This window comes from Cucurbita moschata, unplaced genomic scaffold (genome assembly GCF_002738365.1).
Source record: "Cucurbita moschata cultivar Rifu unplaced genomic scaffold, Cmos_1.0 Cmo_Scf00005, whole genome shotgun sequence".
Taxonomy (NCBI): domain Eukaryota; kingdom Viridiplantae; phylum Streptophyta; class Magnoliopsida; order Cucurbitales; family Cucurbitaceae; genus Cucurbita; species Cucurbita moschata.
Genome location: NW_019268521.1, coordinates 3,991,826 through 4,010,317, shown reverse-complemented (window position 1 = coordinate 4,010,317; position 18,492 = coordinate 3,991,826). Strand labels below are relative to the sequence as shown.

The window sequence follows — 18,492 nt, the reverse complement described above, 5'->3', positions numbered from 1 at the left end:
GAACTGTTTTTTTTTTTTTTTTTTGTAATAGTTGGTGTGTCATTTTCTGATTTCCCTCCTTTTTTAATGGGTTTGGTAAAGAATTTTGAATGCTTGAACTGTTATAACCTACTTGGTTGAGTTCATAGCAGCAATGAATAGAATTTTGGTGCCCTAAACCTGGTTGAATTTGGTGGGCGGAGGAGAGGAGACCTTTTTAATGGTTTAATATTCCATAGCTACTTTTCTTTGGTAAGGCTATGACTTGGGGTTTTCAATTACATAATGCCTTACCTCAAATTTAATTTTCTTCTTTTGGTTTTGGGTTTGATTTTCATTCAACCACCCAAATTCCCGTTGAAAATTCTCTCTCTCTCTCTCTCTCTCTCTCTCTCTCTATATATATATATATATATATATCTGCATGTATGTATAGGCATGAACTAAACATACAGAAAATTTGAAAAATTGTCCGACTCTCATGATGATAGGAAGTGGGATGAGGAGGGGACATGAATCATGATGATGGAAAGATTGTACACCCTTGTGTGTGTGTGTGAGGACTGGACAAGCAAAGAGGTGCCCCACTGCATAGATTAGCACCCCCTGGTTGGTCGGTCGGTCGGTCGGCTTAGTTGACTTCTAATAATCACATAATAGTCCAAGCTTGTCACTAGTTGATATTGCTTTCTTTAGAATTTTTCGAACTTTCTCTCAAGATTTTTATAATGAGTCTCCTAATGTTATAAAAAAATGTTTTGTTTCTCTTTTCAACTGATATAGGATAAGATCTCATAATTCACTTCCCTTTGGGACCTAGCTAACGTCTTCGCTGACACTAGTTCCTCTCTCCAATCAATGTAAGATCTCACAATTCACCTCAGAAGAGTAGCATCTTGGTTGATATACCGCTTGATGTCTACCTCTTAAAAGCCTCGAGAAAAAGTCTGAAAGAAAAAATCTAAATAGGACAATATCGGTTCGTTAACCGTAGATTTAAGCGGTTAGATGCAAAATTATTTAAAGCAAGGTGTGTTTGTAAGAGGTAACGTGGGCCTGAGCTGGAACCCCCAGGGCTCCGATTCTCTAATAACGTGGACCTGTGTACGGACGCCACGCCACTAACACACCACACACGTGCTTTCTGAAATTTCTCTATTTCTTTTTCTTTTTCTTTTTTTAAAAAAGAAAATTAAAGTTACTCTTTAAAATGTTTTATTTTAATTCCTTACCCTTTTTACGACGGTGGTTGATGCTGGTCGGTTCAGTCCGATTGTGGCCTCCGTTTGATTCGAATTCCTCGACGTATACGCATTGAGGTTCGCCGTCTTCTCCAACATTACCAGTAATCTCTCTCTATCTCTCTCGTGAAAAATCTCAGTCATCCATTAATTTAGGTTCTGCAAATTCATGTTGAAAGTGTGCATTGTCTTTTTCTTGCATCTAGAAGAATGAATCTAGTTTTGTTATCTCTGTGGTACTCCCGTGAGTAATTGAGTTCCACCGAAATCAATATTCGTAGTACGCCTTTTATGGCGCTGACGATCTGTTATCACGGACTGGAGTAGTTGCTCTGTGTTTCGATCCGTGACCCGGGCCAAGACCTAGTGGTTGATTTTTTGTTGTTAGAATGCTGGATGATTTTTTTGTCTCATTCTAGGTTATGCTCAACTTTGTTAGGCGGGAAAAACGACGAAATTTTTAGGTTTCTTTAGAGATAGTGGAATTTGTAAATTGGAACCTGAATTACTTTTTTGAAGTGTCTTATCTTGAGCATACTGGCTAATCAATTCTTAAGCCTGGAGAATGAGCTCAATCAGATTCTTAGGTTCTGGTTTTTGAACATTCAATCACTTGGTTAATCTAATGTACCATTCCGTTACTAATTTAACACACCAGTATCAAGTTTTCTCCAATTTTGGGATTATGGAATTCTCCATCTTCTCATAACATCATGCCATGCGTTTATCCGTTTTGATTATAAAATCTTGAACGGACGTTTATCGATGAGGAGACGATTCACAACTCACCATATGTTCATTAGCAGAATTCTCCTGAAGTTTCTCATTTTTCCAATGTTCTTTGGGTATTTTATTCTATTTCATTGTATTGTAGATGTTAAATTATTACTAATTAAGAAACTTTACCCACGATTTTATGATTAGTTTATTCATTTAGATTATTTCTAAACTTTTTTCACTGTGAGCTCAAACTTTACTTTGATCAATGAAGTTCAAAATGTAGATTATTATTTAAAATTGGAAGTAACTTTTGGTAACTGTTCATGCCATTTTCTTATGGCTTGCTTAATCCTGAATATTTTTCTCTCTTGCTGTCTTTTGTGATAGTGACTGAAGTTCATTGAAGGAGTGAGGACTCTCCTAGCTTCCCTTTCTTGACGTTCATCTATGCTTTGGGGCATTTCTTAACCGAATACTTGATATATCATGCCATGTCCATTGCACATCTGACGACTGTTGGCATTTTTGCAGGTACGATTGCTAGAATTAAATTCATCAGAGATTGAGTTGGGTTTGGACTTTGACACCTTTGGCTTTTGCTCTATGGTCTATTCTCCTCTGGTATTTTTAAATCTTGAACTAAAACAGAATGTTTCTCGCAAGAATTTACCTGTCTGATCCTATATACTGCTATCAGATCTTATGTAACTTGTGTAAAGCCTGGTATTCTTCCTTATGATGCGATAATATAAATATATTGGCCATTTCAGTCAATAGAAGACTGATTATGTTCCCATTCATGGTATTGCTTCTATTCTGAAATATGATATTTGTTACTCAACAGGAGAAAAAATAATGCTTGTTTTTAGCCTTTCGATTTTGCTGTCAAACTTTGATTAAACATAGGTACATCAATTATATGGATGCTGCTTCAGTGGAATGTACACCAAAGAACACCCCAAACATTCTTAATATGAGTAGATGCCCAAGTTTGATCTGGGAACGAACATTACTCTGCTAGATTAGCTTCGGAAACAATCTAGACCTTCAAAATCATTGTCTACCTGATACGTTTTAACCTGCTTTGTTCAGTATAATGTGCTGTTAATGCTGGCGTTCTTCCTGCTTGCACTGAAAATGGAAGAGATTTTTTTTCTTTTTTCTTTTGGAAGGCTGTGTTCTAGCATTTGAATGTTTCCCGAGATTCATGCTCTTACAATTTAATTCCTGTTAAATTTCTGACATGATCTATCCCCTTAGCTGCTGCTATCAAGATGTCCATCCCCTAGAAATCCATTTATTTTTACAACAAAGAGAGAATTTTAAAATTGTATTTCAAACTTTCATCAAATAGTGTTATTAAGAGTCAACAGATCTTGAATATGTATTAAAGCATATTATTAAAGAGTAGCCATGCTGAATGATTTCTGCTGTCAGTACGCTAAACTACAAACCGGCTTAAAAGCAAGGATTTTGCTTTAGTTGGTGTCTTAACTGTTTTTCTCTCTTTTATTCAGTATGGTTACACGCGTCGCTTGTGGAACAACAAGGAATTGGGTAGCGGAATTGACAGGTCCTGACCTCCTCCCACAGTAGCATGGTGGATCGATCATTTGGAGCTTATCATTTCCACCATCTTTTCCAAACTTATCCTGTAAGTCAATTTCAATGTTTTAGTGCTCAGAATGATGGATGTGATATCCAAGTAAAGCTATCCACGCACTCAAAGAAAATAAACATGCATTTGATTTGAAATCACTCACCTCGGTTGCTTCGTGCAGCTGAGCTTTGCTTTGCCAAGTAACCTGTTTGTATGTAGTAAATTCTGTTCTTTATTCGGTTCCTGTTGAATTTCAGCCACGATTCTCTTGCGGACAAAACACAATGGTATGAGGACGAGCAAGTGGAAATAAACATGTATCTGCGCCAAAAGGAGCAATCATCTGTTCTATCTCTGAAAAGGACCAACCATGCACTCCCATGCGCTGCAAACTATTCTCACTATAGCACTTTTTGCTCAACTCTAATGGGTTTGATCTCCATTGGCGGAAACTGGTAAGAGTCTTGGAGAATACAGTTTCTTATAAAAAACAGAGGCTACAGCTTCCAGAGCTAAATTTCTTTTGAACATTAATTCTATGCTGCTATTGTATTTTACACTCATCGCAATGCTAGTGCTTCAAAGCCTTCTAACACAAAATTGATTGCTTCACTTGCAGTAGTAGGAGCTTGAAATCAATTGTCAACAATTCAATTCGTCACATGCTACAAGAGAAAATTATCGATCATATGTTGGATCACACAGGCCCCATCAGAATTGACTCTGTACCTGTTGACCTGAAATAAACGTATAATTTGAACTCGTTACTCGAGAACAAGGTCCAAATCGAATCTAGTTCTGTGCATCCCAGATAAAAATCTTGCCTGAATGGTAAGATGTGCATTATTTCTTTGTTTACTACTGTGGAAGTCAACATCGACCCGCTCCCAGCCCACGCTTGATAGACGTTTGATCATTTCTTCTACAATGATCACAATAAGATTACAATGTCAAAAATGCTCAAAACTAACGATCTGTAAGCTTCAAATCGGCAACTATTAATAGAATGCTGACCTTCCACCTCAGTTTTCTTGAATCTATTGCCTTTGGCCTCTGACGGCACATATGTTTGAGGACTGGAAACTATTTCCGTCTCAACATTTACAATATATGGATATTTGTCATCTATTGATACACCTTCGAGCTAATAAGTAAAAAAACCAGTGAGAGAGTAGTTCAAAGTCTACCAAGAAAACTTCGATTACGTTCAAATTTACCTTTGGCAACTCCGTGCGACGCCTTATAGAAGACGTACTCCACCCGACAACGTCTGTATTTAGTGTCAAGATTTATACATAAACAGACAGACGCCTTATAGAATAATTGGGAAGGATACGAAAATAGGCAAGTAGAGAAACAATGACAGGATACTATCGTAACGCTTATTAGCATAGGTAACACGCCGCCTAAACGACTGCAAAGCAGATCTGCAAGAAAGAACCATAATGATATTACATGTCAAGATGAGAATGTCTAGATCCAGACTAGGAAGTGTTGCAAACTTGATCTCAAAAACAGTGGACTCACAAGAATTTGAGATCTTCATGATCGCCAGCCATGTGAAGAAGAAGGGGGCGGTTTTCACTGTCCTTGTCAAGTAAAAATAAATGTCTCCCAGTTCTACCAAATAAATATGATGTGCAAATAGCCACTTTTTCCAGGGCATAAAAGCCACAACACATAGGGACCTGAAAATCAAAGAGGGAGAGTACTTGGTATCATAGCAGCCTATATTTGGCCACAATTTCAAGACAATGCAGATGCTCGGAATTTTTCTATCACAATATCAAATTATGACGGTAACAGCCCAAGTCCACTACTAGCAGATATTGTCATTTTTGGACTTTTTCTTACGGATTTCCCCTCAAGATTTTTAAAACGTGTCTAATAGGGAGAGGTTTCCACACCCTTATAAAGAATGTTTCGTTTTCCTCCCCAATTGATGTGGGATCTCACAATCCACCCCCCTTCAAGGCCCAGCGTTCTCGCTGGCACTCATTTCCTTCTCCAATCGATGTGGGACCCCACAATTCACCCTCCTTCGGGCCTAGAGTCCTTGTTGACACACCACCTCGTGTCCACCCCTTTCGAGGCTCAACCTCCTCGCTGGAACATTGCCCGGTGTCTGGCTCTGATACCATTTGTAACGACCCAAGCCCACTGCTATCAGAAATTGTCCTCTTTGGACTTTCCCTTTTGGGCTTCCCCTCAAGGTTATTAAAACACGTCTACTAAGGAGAAGTTTCCACATCTTTATCTTTATAGAAGTAGAAGTAGCATAAATGACATTTAAGCATAAAAAGCAAGAATAGCTAAAGAACACATTGATTGATTATTCACCTGTTTATGCCCTCTTGAACCAAGATGTGGGGTTGCAAATGTTATAAAATTAATTGGTTCCAGCCCTGCAATTGTCTCTTTAAACTCCTCTCCATTGCTTTGATCTCTAGACCCATGGTTGTTATACTCTCCATTCACTTGGACATCCTCTTTTTGCTCATAAAGCTTTGCAATGGCATACCTTGCTATCAATCCGCCTAATGAATGGCATATGAAGGAGATCTTTTGAACATTTGGATGTCTCTTGATAACCAACAAAATCTGAACACAAAACAGATTCAAGGTTGTCATATGAACAAGAAATCAAATGAATATGGAAATACAAACTTAGTTTTGTAGATGATGGCATGCCTCTTCTGCCAGTCTTCCTCCCATCACGTCAACGCCATCAAGTGTCAATGTCGAGTAATTACGTTTACTGCCTGCAAATAACAAGACATTGTATTCATACAAGAAGCTTGGTACGGTATGAACACAAACGTTGTAACAGCCCAAGTCCACCACTAGTAGATATTGTCCATTTCAGCCCGTTATGTATGCTAGATAGAGGTTTGTTCTCGCTGTCAAACTGATGTGAGACCTCACAATCCACTCCCCTTGAGGATCCAGCGTTCTCACTGGCACACCGGCACACTACTAATACCATTTGTAACAACCCAAACCTACTGCTAGTAGATATTGTCTACTTTGACCCGTTGCGTATCATTGTCAGCCTCATAATTTTAAAATGCTCTTCTCGAGAGAGGTTCGTTCCTATCTCTAACCGATGTGGGATCTCACAAAGGTAATCGCGAAGTAAAAGAATATCAAACTTAAAAAGACTCACAATGAACAATGATATCTTCAGGATACGTCTTCAAAAACTCCTCCGCTGCATATTCCCAATCTTTGGCACTGACCCAATAAGGAAAAACAAATCGTCAACACAAATACCAAACGCCATGGATTTGGCTAAAAACTACTGGAAATAGAACGGTACGACCCGCCATTGATGAACAGATAATTCCTTGATCAACCAATTCATTATAGTAAAAATCGAAAACAGGTACAGAAACAGATTCCCACATAAATGCAAAATCAAAATACTGATTGGGAAAAAATCATAGACTGATGAACATGAACAGCAACCGAAAATGGAGTAACCTGCCAACGAGACCATTAACCATTATGAGGAGATGCGTGGGCTTCCGACGCTTCCCATCGCCATTGACGACCTCCATATCGAAGTTTCCTTCCTCGTCTTGTTGCACTCTAAAACATCCGAATCCGATCTTACGTAGGTAAAACGATTCCATACGAATTCCATTCTTCTTCTTGTTCCCATTTCTCGTCTCATTCAAAACATCCGGAGTTTCCGACTCCATCGAAGCCATAATCAAACGTCAGAAGATTCAGCAAATGAAGAGGAATAGAACTCGACTAAAGTGGTGCCGTGGATGATCGAAGAGCGGGATGAAGGCGGAGAGTGGTTGAAGAAGTTACAGGGAAGATAATGAAAATAGTGCCGGACCGCCGCGATCCCACCGTCAATCAGTGACGGGCCATTACCATGGTGCACTGAATCTCCAAGAACACGAAGATACAGAGATCTCCATTTTGTATTACGCCTCAGATTCTGAGTTTTCCCGATCTCCTCCACAACCGCAACCACTCTCACACCGATTCACCATTTCATTTCTAAAGCAACTTCGAATTTGAAGTCGAAGTCAAGCGACGAGTGGGTTTGTCGGCTTCTCTTTGTTTTTGGGATTTCAAATCAAATGGGGTCGCATAAAAGTAGAAACAGAGCACCGCCAATCTCATGGGTGGTGACAGATTCAGACGTTCATCGAAATCACATCTTCTTCTTCAATCATTGAGCGACACGTCTCACAATACGGAATCTGAGGATGAACTCGAAACAGATAATTGCCAACCCAATAATAATAATAATAACATTGCCATATGCAAATTGCTAATCCTTTTGGGCCTTTTCAAGCTCGTATGAATTCAAGCTCCGCCTAATCTTTGCTTCTTTGCTAATTAATACGTCAAACCCGCATTACTTAAAGTTAATTGCTTATTTTATTACTAATTCTTGCGCATTTGAGACGTCTTCCGAATTAATTATGACAAAGTTAGGATTTGATACTAAAGAATAAAAAGTTGGAATTTTTCAAACTTAAATAATCAAATAATAAAATTTCAAAGTTTATGGTAAATTTTGAATATTCCCTAATAATTTAATTTTTTTTTCTAGACGTTTTTTTTCATAAACCATGCAAAGTGGTTGTTGGATCCTTTAAATATTATTTTGATTTGAAAAAAAAGTTATTTCAATTAAATAATTTATTATTACTTCAAACAAAAAAAAAAATTTATTTGGTTTATTTTTTTTATCATACTATTAACTTCTAGAACTACGCCAGGTGGGACCCAGAACTGCCCTACCCTGACCGACCACCTGCATCTGCCCCGATATTCCTTGCCAATTTTCAACTTTATTATTATTATTTTTAGATATTATTTTTCTCCTAAATGGCAGGTGGGATAATTATACGGTGTATAATAAAATAAAATCTAATGTTATTTATTTACTCCCAATTACCCTATCATGATTTTTCATTTTTCTTAAAAAAATATTTTTAATTTTTAATTAAATTAAAAAAAAAACAAAAATTTTGGAATTTTCAAAATTTGACTTCACTTTTTAAAATATTTGAAAATATTAGTTTTGAAAATATTAGTATGAAGTAAAGAAGCTTTTTCTCGTTAATCATGAGCCACCACAATTGACTCGATTAATTTCCTTTGAAATGATAATCTCACGAATTAAATTACAGGTGTTCTAAAAAAAATTAATAATAAATTTAAGAGTTTAAGACGACCCCGTTATTATATTTGTATTAGAAACTTGGCGTGCAAGATAATCAAATTAAACTCTACTGTTGAGTTGACTGCAAATTCTTGATTATTTTATTGAAGCCATCTACATGAAATTTCTTAATTTAATGTTTCAAATACATATATACACACATATATAACTATTATCCTATGATGAGGCTAAATTAAGCTGAATCTGTCACCATCATCTCTTCAACGAGAGTTCGTAAGCTCATCAATGACAGATTCCTATTGCAGCATAGAGTTTTGAGTAATGAGCTCCCGGAATTGTGAGATTCTACATCGATTCAAGAGAGGAACGAAGCATTTTTTATAAGGGTGTGGAAACCTCTCCCTAACAAAACACGTTTTAAAAACCTTGAGGGGAAGCTTGGAAAGGAAAGTCCAAAGAGGACATTATCTACTGGCGGTGGGCTTGGGCCGTTCCACGAATTGAACTAAGATTAAGATTAATGGATGATTAATTCAAATTGTAATTCAAATATCATCTAGTAACCTATAGAAAAACTAATCCATAAGATGTTGAAGAACATGGCATTAATGAATGAGCTAACCTTAGCAACTAGTCCTTATTGAGAACTTCAGGAACTTTGATATACGGCTCATCAAAGGCTGGAACTGCGCGAATCATGGCCTCTCTGGTGTCAAAAAGATAGTAGAAGTTATGGCCAAAGCTTGCTGCCAAATGTTGGGATAGCTCAAGTTGAAAAATAACCAGGTTACCTGTTTTCAAATGTTTCAGGAGCGTCATTCCGCTGATTGACACCTCCAGATCTGTAAATAGTTGCAAAATTAGTACTAGTTTTTGCTGCACTACAATTGTTTGCCTGTCCTGTTCACAAAAAATAACTTGAAAGTGCAGCAAAAACTACAATCGATTGACTTGTATGATTTGAAGCCAACACTTAACCGTGAGAAACAATCAAAGGTATTGTAACGCCCGAGCTTTCGAGGTATTAATGACCCTTGTTTTCCTTCCTAACTTCAAAATACATGCATAATAATAAGATTATGAGATTTTATTGTAGGCCGAGGAGACCGAGACTCAAGTCGATGAAGAAGGAAATTATGCTCGAGATGGTTGTGAAAAAAAATGATCAAATGGTATTAGAGTCAGGCACCGAGTAGTGTGCCTGCAAGGACGCTAGGCTTCTAAGGGGGTGGATTGTGAGATCCCACATCGATTGGATAGGGGAACAAAACATTATTTATAAGCGTGTAGAAGCCTCTCCCTAATAGACGTGTTTTAAAATCATGAGACTGACGGTGATACGTAATGGCAAAAACGGATAATATCTAGCAATGGCCTCAGACTGTTACAGGTATTATGGTATGCTGGAAGAAGAACAACAAACAAGTTGCAAAATGATTAAGGATCACCTGCTCTAATGGAAGGTTCCATACTTTGAAGATCAACTGTCTGGAGCTGCCCAAACCTGAAACATAAAGTTATCATATTAAAGTAATTGGAAACCAAAGGGTACAACAGCCGAGGGAATTGATTCGACAGAATGAACAATTTCATAGGAAAAATGGAAGCTACAACGGCAAAAGTCCATGGAACTTCATTGCTGAAGGTAGTAAGAGGATGAAGGTGGTTTTGAATGTTAAGGTGGATAATGGCGTCTCTATTTCTTTTGGGACAGAGCAATGGACACCTCACGGCCTCTAAAGGAGAAATTTTCCAAAAACATCCGACTCACTAACTTTGACTCCACTCCACCCTTCTTAGGATCGCTAGAAGGGGTGTAACAACTCAAACCCACCGCTAGCAAATATTATTCGTTTCGGTCTATTATGTATCGACGTCAGTCTCACTGTTTTAAAACACGTTTGCTAGTAAGAGGTTTTCACACCCTTGTAAATAATCAAGGTGGGATCTCACAACGTAGCAAGTGTTAGGCTACTTAATGATGTAGAATCTTACGGAATAGATCATTCATTCTTCTGAAAAGTGTTTGAATTCAATAGTTAAGGGCTATACACCGTTGGAGTTTGGATTCTAATTGCCTCCTCTTTCAACCTTCCTGTTTCCCTTAATAACAAAGGAGATGCGGTGGCGTCCCTTCAAAGCCGTTCATTAAGGTTATTTAGAGGGAGGAGGAGTCTGAAAATGTGAGATTTTAGGATTGAACCCAGCTCATGGGGGCTTGCATTCTGCAAAGGTTCAAAAAAGGAACCCCACGTTCTCTCTTCTCTCAAGCTAGTGCATCTTCGTAAGAAAGATAAAGAAAATTGTTGTCATCTCTCCCTACATTGTCCTTTCTCCCAAAAACAAAAAAAAAGAATGGAATTCTCCTGTAGACACTTTTGATTTGTTCAAGTCCTTCCCAACGAAGCTTCCCACCGCATTCAACCATCTATCGTGGGAATCCATTTAAGTGAGATCCTATATTGGTTGGAGAGGGAAATGAAATACTCTTATAAGGGTGTGAAAAGTTCTAGCTAACAGATGCGTTTCAAAAACCTTGAAGGGAAACCCAAAAGAAAAAATCCAAAGAAAACAATATTGGCTAGTAGTGGGTTTGAACTGTTATAAATGATATCAGAGCCAAATATCGAGCGGTGTGCCAGCAAGTACTCTGGCCCCAAGGAGGGTGGATCATGAGGTCCTACGTTGGTTGGAGAGGAGAATAAAACATTTTTTATAAGAGTGTGGAAACCTATCTCTAACAGACCAACCTTGGTAAGTCCAAAAGGGAAAGAAAATATCTTTTAGCCGTGGGTGGGCTGTTACAAATGATATTAGAGCCAGACACCGAGCGGCGTGTGAGCGGTGTGTGAGAGTACGCAAGACCCAAGTAAACCAAACAAATTATGGAGAACAACATTTTACAACCTCTAGGTGAAGATCCCTTCAATGTATAGGACCTAACAAGCAGTTATCCCATCATAATTTACATAGAGACCTGACCAAGATACCATTGTATTTCAAGATCTACTAGTTTATGAGAGTTTGTGTATGTATTCGTATGCGAGGGAAAGATGAACTTACCAGTCAACAACTTGTCCAATTTTAGGCGCCAATTCTTCAACCTGAATTAGACAATCAAGACAACACAAACCCGAAAGTAAGAAGCAAATGTTACTCGATTCAAAAAATTGAATAAACAGAAGCAAAGATGGACGAGGGGAGAGCCTCGCATACCTCACCGGGAGTGAGAGAAATTCGAGCTGTTTCAGCTAAACGGAGGGCATCGGGGCCATAATTCCTGAAGCATTCGAACATTTTCGGATTCTGATGTTAGAAACAGATGGCGAATGCAAGCCGCTAGAGATGAAGATTCGCCGCTTTAACGATGAAAATGATGAAGCTCCTTTGAGCACAGGAAGAGCTTTGCTTCCCATTCCAATCGTTAATGGCGGAAAATGGAGCCTATTGCCAAATTTTTGTTATTTTATATTAGAAATTTCAAATTTATATTTTTTTTTTATTAAATTACTTAAAATTTTAATTTAATTTTTATATCTCAAATTTTCAACCATCGGAGCCCTAATTTTCAGTATCTGCGTCAGCACTCTCGGTCGATACTCACCGCCCGCTCACCGTCGTCTCTCAGCGCCTCAGGCTCGCAGCTTTCGTTCCCTCGTCTGGATTTTTCCCGTTCTCCTCTTCAAACAAGTGAGATTGAAGTTTTATGATCTTTCAAATTTTCATTTCTTCAAGTTTATGCGTTGTTCTAGTCTAATTTTGGATCGATGTTGGGAAGGATCGATATTTTGGTATATTGGTTGTGCTTTAAGAGTATCGAATTATGTTTTCTTTCTGGCTAAACTAAGCGATTTGATTCCTTCCTCCACCGATCCGTATGAACAGAAATTTGTACTGTGGCAGCTTAGGGAACAAATGCGTCATTCACTCGAGCGATTTCCATTTGTTCTTTTTCACGTTCTTGTCATCATTATGAAATGGCCGAGTTTCTGCCTGAGTAGTATGTGAGTATCACGAAAACTCTTGATTACACATTCAGACATACATTTCCTTGCATTTTAGTTAATTGTATTGGCTTGTACATGATTTTCTAGGGTCGACAGTAAAAATTTGAATGTTGGAGAGGAGCTGTGGAGGGAAACATTACCATTACAAATGGGTTCTCGCCTGTATCATCTTCAAGGACTTAAACCTGATATGTGGTATGAAGTGAAGATATCATACCCGGGCTCTGTATGTGTTTTTTCTGTCCTCTTGAAGTTGAATTCTTTTAAACTCTCCTTCTGAGTCTGTCTCATTCAAGGAAATTATAGATGCCTGCCAGCTTCTCGTTAGAACTGAAGAGAGACTTGACAAGCCCTGTTGATAAGAAGAGCAGAAAACTACTCGACACTGAAAAGCTTATTTTTAAGGCCGAAAGTATGAACTTGCATGGAGATCAGGTTGTCTTCTCCCCTTATTAGTTTAGGCCAATGATTGTAGACTTTGATTGATAAATTTGTTAAAGTTTCAAACTTACAGTTCTGAAACAGGTTGATACTCATGTATTGGTCTCTGTGATATCCGAGGGAGTTGTTGCCTTATCGACCGCCCGGGAAAGGGATTCGATCATCTTCAATATAGGTATCTTCATACGCTTTTGAGCATCTTATCAATTTTCTTCTGTCCGACTTGTTAAAGGAAGTCATACATGGGTAGGATAAAAACTTTAGATCAACTAAAATTTTCTAGTCGAAGCATCGTTGGTGGTTTACAGTCCCAAGTGTTTTTTAATCTCATTTGCAGGACATTAGTTAGTAATGCTTCTGGTGTCAATTCAAAAGATGGTATGGAATTGTCCTGACACGAGAGTTCATGGAAAGAATTACTTACATTATGCATATGAAATGCAAAAAAATTGATTCCATACATGATTTAAGAACCAAACATTTATTTCTCATTACTTGCTAAAAAAATGTCTGTAATAGCCTAAGTCCATTGTTAGTAGATATTGTTTGGTTTGGCTCGTTACGTATCGATGTCAACTTCACGGTTTTAAAACGCGTCTATTAGGGAGAGGTTTCCACATCCTATAAGGAATCTTTCGTTCTCCTCTCCAACCGATGTGGGATCTCATGATTCACCCTCCTTGGGGGCCAGCGTCCTCGCCGGCACATCGTTGGTGTCTGGTTCTGATACCATTTGTAACATCCAAGCCTACCGCTAGCAGATATTGTGTCCTCTTTGGGGAACTTCCCCTCAAAGCTTTAAAACGTGTCTGCTAGGGAAAGGTTTCCACACCCTTATAAGAAATGTTTCGTTTTCCTCTCCAATCGATGTGAGATCTCACAATCCACCTCCTTGAGGGCCCAGCATCCTCGCTGGCACACCGCTCGATATCTAACTCTGATACCATTTGTAACAGCCCAAACCCACCGCTAGTAGATATTATCCGCTTTGGCTCATTACGTATTGCTGTTAACCTCACGATTTTAAAACGTGTATATTAGGCAGAGGTTTCCACACCCTGTTACAATATCTAATGTCCCGACTGGTTAAACCAACTTGAGAAAAAAGAAATATGTTGTTGTTCTTACATTGTTGACAAGTGAGCTAAAAAGAAGAGTACAAGAAGGGGATTGAGGGTAGGATGGCTCATCCTAGCAGGGTACGTAGACAATTCCATTTTTTGTTATCCTTGTTTAGGGGGGTGTGTACTTAATTGTTGGTTCACTGTTAACGTCCAAAACCTGTTACCTCTTGCCCCTTTCATATGCTGGAGTCATATCAGTCTGCTTGCTTGACAGCAACATTTAACATCTCATCTGTTAGTATGATAGTTTCTGGCTTTTGTGACAGTCTGTGACGAACTACTCATCGGCATCCCGCACGAAGCTTGGGGGGTTGGAGGGTTGGTTATAATCTGCTTGATATTGGCATTCATACTCCCATCTTTTCTACCCTCATGGCTACTACGGACCAACCAAACCCAAGGACCGGGAAACCATCATGCATCCAAGAGTTCTTAAGTAATTCCAATGTTCTAAGGATGGAGCTCAGTTATTGTAGAGTGCCAAGCTGCGTGCCTTCCTGCCTGCCCTTATCTCACAAGGATTTCCTCATCACGTCGTGAGAAGGAAAAGGAAAATATGCAAGCTTTTGGTTCCCTTTTGTTCCCTTTTGTTCCCTTTTGAAATTTAAAATTCATGTCGACCCGTTGTTATAACAATTTATTGATTTTTATGTTCTACGTTGTCAAGTTGCGATTTTCACGAGCCTCATTTCTTTCCGTAGAAATGGGTTGTAAAGGGTATTTTAGTAGCAAGTCCTAGATTAATATCATGACTTCGACAAATTCTTATAATACAGAATGAAAATTTAAACTTTATCACTTAGAAAAAGTAAAAATTTCGTTTAAATTGAAAGATTAATATTTTTTAAACAAAGTTTTGTAACATTTTCGACCGTTACATGGTGGGTATTTTCATCCTAAATCATGTGTGGTTGGTGTACTACATTAATTCCAATGTTATTTTAAATACTTCACTGAGCTTCACGTGCCACGTGGCAACGCATTCGAATTCGACCGTTGCCGCGCTCAATACCTTTTTCTTACACCCCCATTTGGCGTCCTTTGTCTTCCTCGTTTCTCTCTGTCTCTTCTCTCGCCAATTCGATCTGCTCTCTGTTCTCTCCCTCCCTCTCGTTCAGATGGCGGTCGCTGCAGAAAACCAACCCCAGGAGAAGGTAAAGCGACGGAAATTTGTTATAGCATGTTTCTGACCGTGATTTTTGTGGTTTCGCTTTCGTTTGTTCTTCCAAGATTAGGATTGAATCATTCAATTTGTTTATCTTTCTCTCTTCTCACCATGAGGTTCATGTTCTTTTAGATTTTTATTATTTGATGTAAGAAATATATATATTTTTATAATTTCTGACGTGCTTATGAACACGATTAAATCTCCGCTTCTGAATTCTTGTACTATCTTTGATATCATGGTTGTAATTGAATACTGTGGATGTCTTCTGGTTTTAATTTCGTTTTAATGGAGTTCTTCGGTTTATACTAACACGGACTATCGATGTTAGTTTGTGAGTTTGTAGTATGGAAACCAGCTAATTAGGGTTTCGAATTATCTTGTAGCAGTTGACTTTTTTTTTTTCCAGGAACGCCGATCGTTTTTTTAAAATTATTGGAATTTGAATGTTAAATGTCTTCGCAGATCACTACCACGGAGGCCTCTGCTATCGAAAAGAGAAGATGGACGCTTAACGACTTTGACATCGGGAAGCCTCTCGGAAGAGGGAAATTCGGTCATGTGTATCTGGCTAGGGAAAAGAGGGTTCGTCTTACTCTCTCAACCTTACTTGTCCTGTGATTAAAATCGTAAATGTTCAGAGAGTTGTTACCCTGAGAAGATCATTTATCTTGCTTGCAAGTGTTAGGGAATTATACAGTTGGTTGCATCATTTTCCTCTCGTAATTTGTGAAAGCTTACTTGATTTCCATGGATTCCAAACAGAGTAATCAAATTGTGGCGCTGAAAGTTTTATTCAAGAGTCAGTTACAACAGTCGCAGGTTGAGCACCAGCTTCGTCGGGAAGTTGAAATACAGAGTCATCTTAGACACTCCAACATTCTGCGCCTTTATGGATACTTCTACGATCAAGTATTTCATATCTCTGAAAGTTTCTTCTATAAGTCAAGTAATTTAAAAAATTCACTCTGCAACATTCAGCCACTGACCTTCCCCCTCTTAAATGTTGTGGCTGCAGAAACGGATTTATTTGGTATTGGAATATGCTCCCAAAGGTGAGCTTTACAAGGAACTGCAGAAGTGCAAGTACTTCAGTGAGAGACGTGCTGCTACTGTAAGTTCCTCTCCTCTTTGCCCAGGTTTTGGTTCCACCTACCTGAATTTTCCGACGAAGTAGAGGTTTTTCTCAGTGAAGTAGGTTTTAAATTTCAATATTGTGTACTGAAACAGATATAACATTAGGGGATAATAAGCAAGTAATTTGCAATGTTGTTATGTACGCTAAATCTGATTTTATAATGATGTTTTAAATTTATGGTCATGAGGCAGTACATTGCGTCGTTGGCTCGAGCACTCATTTACTGTCATGGAAAACATGTAATCCACAGAGACATCAAACCAGAAAATCTTCTAATTGGTGCTCAGGTGTGGTTTCATTGAATCTATAGGTTCTTGGTCCTTGATGTTAGATTCTCTCTTTGGGACTTGAGTAATGAGGCTTTCCTGATGCAGGGTGAACTCAAGATCGCTGATTTTGGATGGTCGGTGCACACGTTTAACCGTAGGCGGACTATGTGTGGGACACTGGATTATCTGTCTCCTGAAATGGGTATGTATATTGAGACCGGACATCACAATTACTTGTCTTTTCTTCTGAAGCTACATTTTTCCAGTTGAAGTAGAGTGTGAGGGAATCTCAAAATGGGAGATAAAGATTATTAGTAATTCTAAATTCCGTTGAGTGTTGTTGCTTTAATGCTTCTTGTTCTCGACAGTGGAGAGTGTGGAACACGATGCAAGTGTGGATATCTGGAGTCTTGGTGTCCTGTGCTATGAGTTTCTCTATGGGGTACCCCCGTTTGAGGCTAAGGAACACTCTGACACGTACAGGAGGTAGATTTAATGGAAACTTTATATCTCTGATCTTTTGGGCCTTGCTGATTATAGTTTGAACTTCTCTGTGGGGTAGAGATCTCTCTCCATGGTTGATATAGTTTTATGTGACCGTGCCTGCAGAATTATGCAAGTTGATTTGACGTTTCCTCCAAGACCAATCATTTCTTCAACTGCAAAGGACCTTATCAGTCAGGTATTATAGCGTTATTAAGCCTTGCTGATATACTCAATAATCTTTGGCGTATTGAACGAACTGTGTTTGCTTTTATTGTTTGTTATCTGTGTAGATGCTTGTCAAGGAGTGCTCTCAACGGCTGCCACTACACAAAGTTCTCGAACACCCTTGGATTGTCCAAAATTCAGAGCCCTCTGGTGTATATAAGAGTTGATCTGCCTCGATAATGATCTCCATTACTTGTGTTGCGTCGGTGTTGTTTGAACTTCTCTGAGAGATTGTAAGCAATTACTAATCGATAATGTCCATTCAATTCTCACCCCATTTGTTTTCCTAATTCTTCCTCTTCTCTGGTCTTTAACATATGTTGTCTATATAAAACAAACAAACTGGTAACTTTTTGCCAAGCAAAATCTTGCGATTTGCTGCAATGCTCTATGCTCTTCAATATAGTTGCTTTCTACTATGGATGGATTTGGACCTCGAACTTTGTGGCTCTGAGAACCTTATGGTTTCAAAAATGAAAAATACAATGAGGCTGCCATACCCTCTTCTCTCCAATAACTAATCAAAGTGTTCCATGAAAACAACATCACTCAACCATTCCATTAAAGAACTAATGGGCAATACAATCGCAAGCCACCTTAGTACAAATCTACCAGATTCCTAACGATCAGGTTTGATTCGCAGCCATATGGTCACAAAACAGTGGACTTTTTGGCCTTAGAGCACATGGGCAAGGCCCACGCAGGCCTTTGAACACAGAAGTGAAGGGTGTTTTTATCTGGGATTGAAGCATCAGGCAAGTACCAGCTGGTTATTGAAGTAAGCAAACCTACTGTGCCAAGTGTGTTGACCGAAGGCTTGAGAAGAGCATTGCAGGCAGGATGTTTGGAGAAGATAGTGATTGAAGATGAGAACAGAACGGTGCACGATGTCATGGGGCGAGGAAACAGCAATGAGATTGGGATCCATGGAGGGGATTTGGG

The 18,492-nt window shown here is 38.7% G+C and overlaps 3 protein-coding genes, 1 long non-coding RNA gene and 1 pseudogene across 5 annotated transcripts; 3 read left to right on the top strand and 2 right to left on the bottom strand.

Moving 5' to 3' along the window:
- The first annotated feature begins 1,220 nt into the window (after positions 1 to 1,220).
- LOC111442993 lies at positions 1,221 to 4,312 on the top strand. The gene is made up of 4 exons (XR_002710411.1): positions 1,221 to 1,324; positions 3,458 to 3,594; positions 3,798 to 3,995; positions 4,160 to 4,312. It is a non-coding gene; the product is annotated as an uncharacterized LOC111442993 (long non-coding RNA).
- On the bottom strand, positions 3,269 to 7,786 carry LOC111442990 (putative lipase YDR444W). The gene is made up of 11 exons (XM_023080572.1): positions 7,024 to 7,786; positions 6,707 to 6,774; positions 6,232 to 6,302; positions 5,881 to 6,141; positions 5,068 to 5,228; positions 4,912 to 4,967; positions 4,758 to 4,810; positions 4,555 to 4,684; positions 4,365 to 4,462; positions 3,704 to 4,277; positions 3,269 to 3,592 (listed from the first exon to the last, which is right to left on the bottom strand). The coding sequence occupies exons 1-10, from the start codon at positions 7,251 to 7,253 to the stop codon at positions 4,206 to 4,208; spliced, it is 1,200 nt and encodes a 399-aa protein (XP_022936340.1). The 5' UTR covers positions 7,254 to 7,786; the 3' UTR covers positions 3,269 to 3,592; positions 3,704 to 4,205.
- A 1,403-nt stretch (positions 7,787 to 9,189) lies between these two features.
- LOC111442992 lies at positions 9,190 to 12,133 on the bottom strand (annotated as a pseudogene).
- Positions 12,128 to 14,987, top strand: LOC111442991. Of its 2 annotated transcripts, none has more exons than XM_023080575.1 (6): positions 12,128 to 12,385; positions 12,599 to 12,699; positions 12,790 to 12,928; positions 13,009 to 13,137; positions 13,228 to 13,318; positions 14,534 to 14,987. In XM_023080575.1, exons 2-6 carry the CDS (start codon positions 12,611 to 12,613, stop codon positions 14,701 to 14,703), a joined length of 618 nt encoding a protein of 205 aa, XP_022936343.1. In that variant the 5' UTR covers positions 12,128 to 12,385; positions 12,599 to 12,610; the 3' UTR covers positions 14,704 to 14,987. The 2 variants fall into 2 exon arrangements, with proteins under 2 accessions (XP_022936343.1, XP_022936341.1); XM_023080573.1 differs by having other exon boundaries at positions 12,581 to 12,699.
- A 297-nt stretch (positions 14,988 to 15,284) lies between these two features.
- LOC111442646 (serine/threonine-protein kinase Aurora-1-like) lies at positions 15,285 to 17,969 on the top strand. The gene is made up of 9 exons (XM_023080100.1): positions 15,285 to 15,421; positions 15,898 to 16,017; positions 16,198 to 16,344; positions 16,451 to 16,546; positions 16,762 to 16,857; positions 16,945 to 17,041; positions 17,208 to 17,325; positions 17,449 to 17,521; positions 17,616 to 17,969. Exons 1-9 carry the CDS (start codon positions 15,386 to 15,388, stop codon positions 17,715 to 17,717), a joined length of 885 nt encoding a protein of 294 aa, XP_022935868.1. The 5' UTR covers positions 15,285 to 15,385; the 3' UTR covers positions 17,718 to 17,969.
- Positions 17,970 to 18,492: the final 523 nt, after the last annotated feature.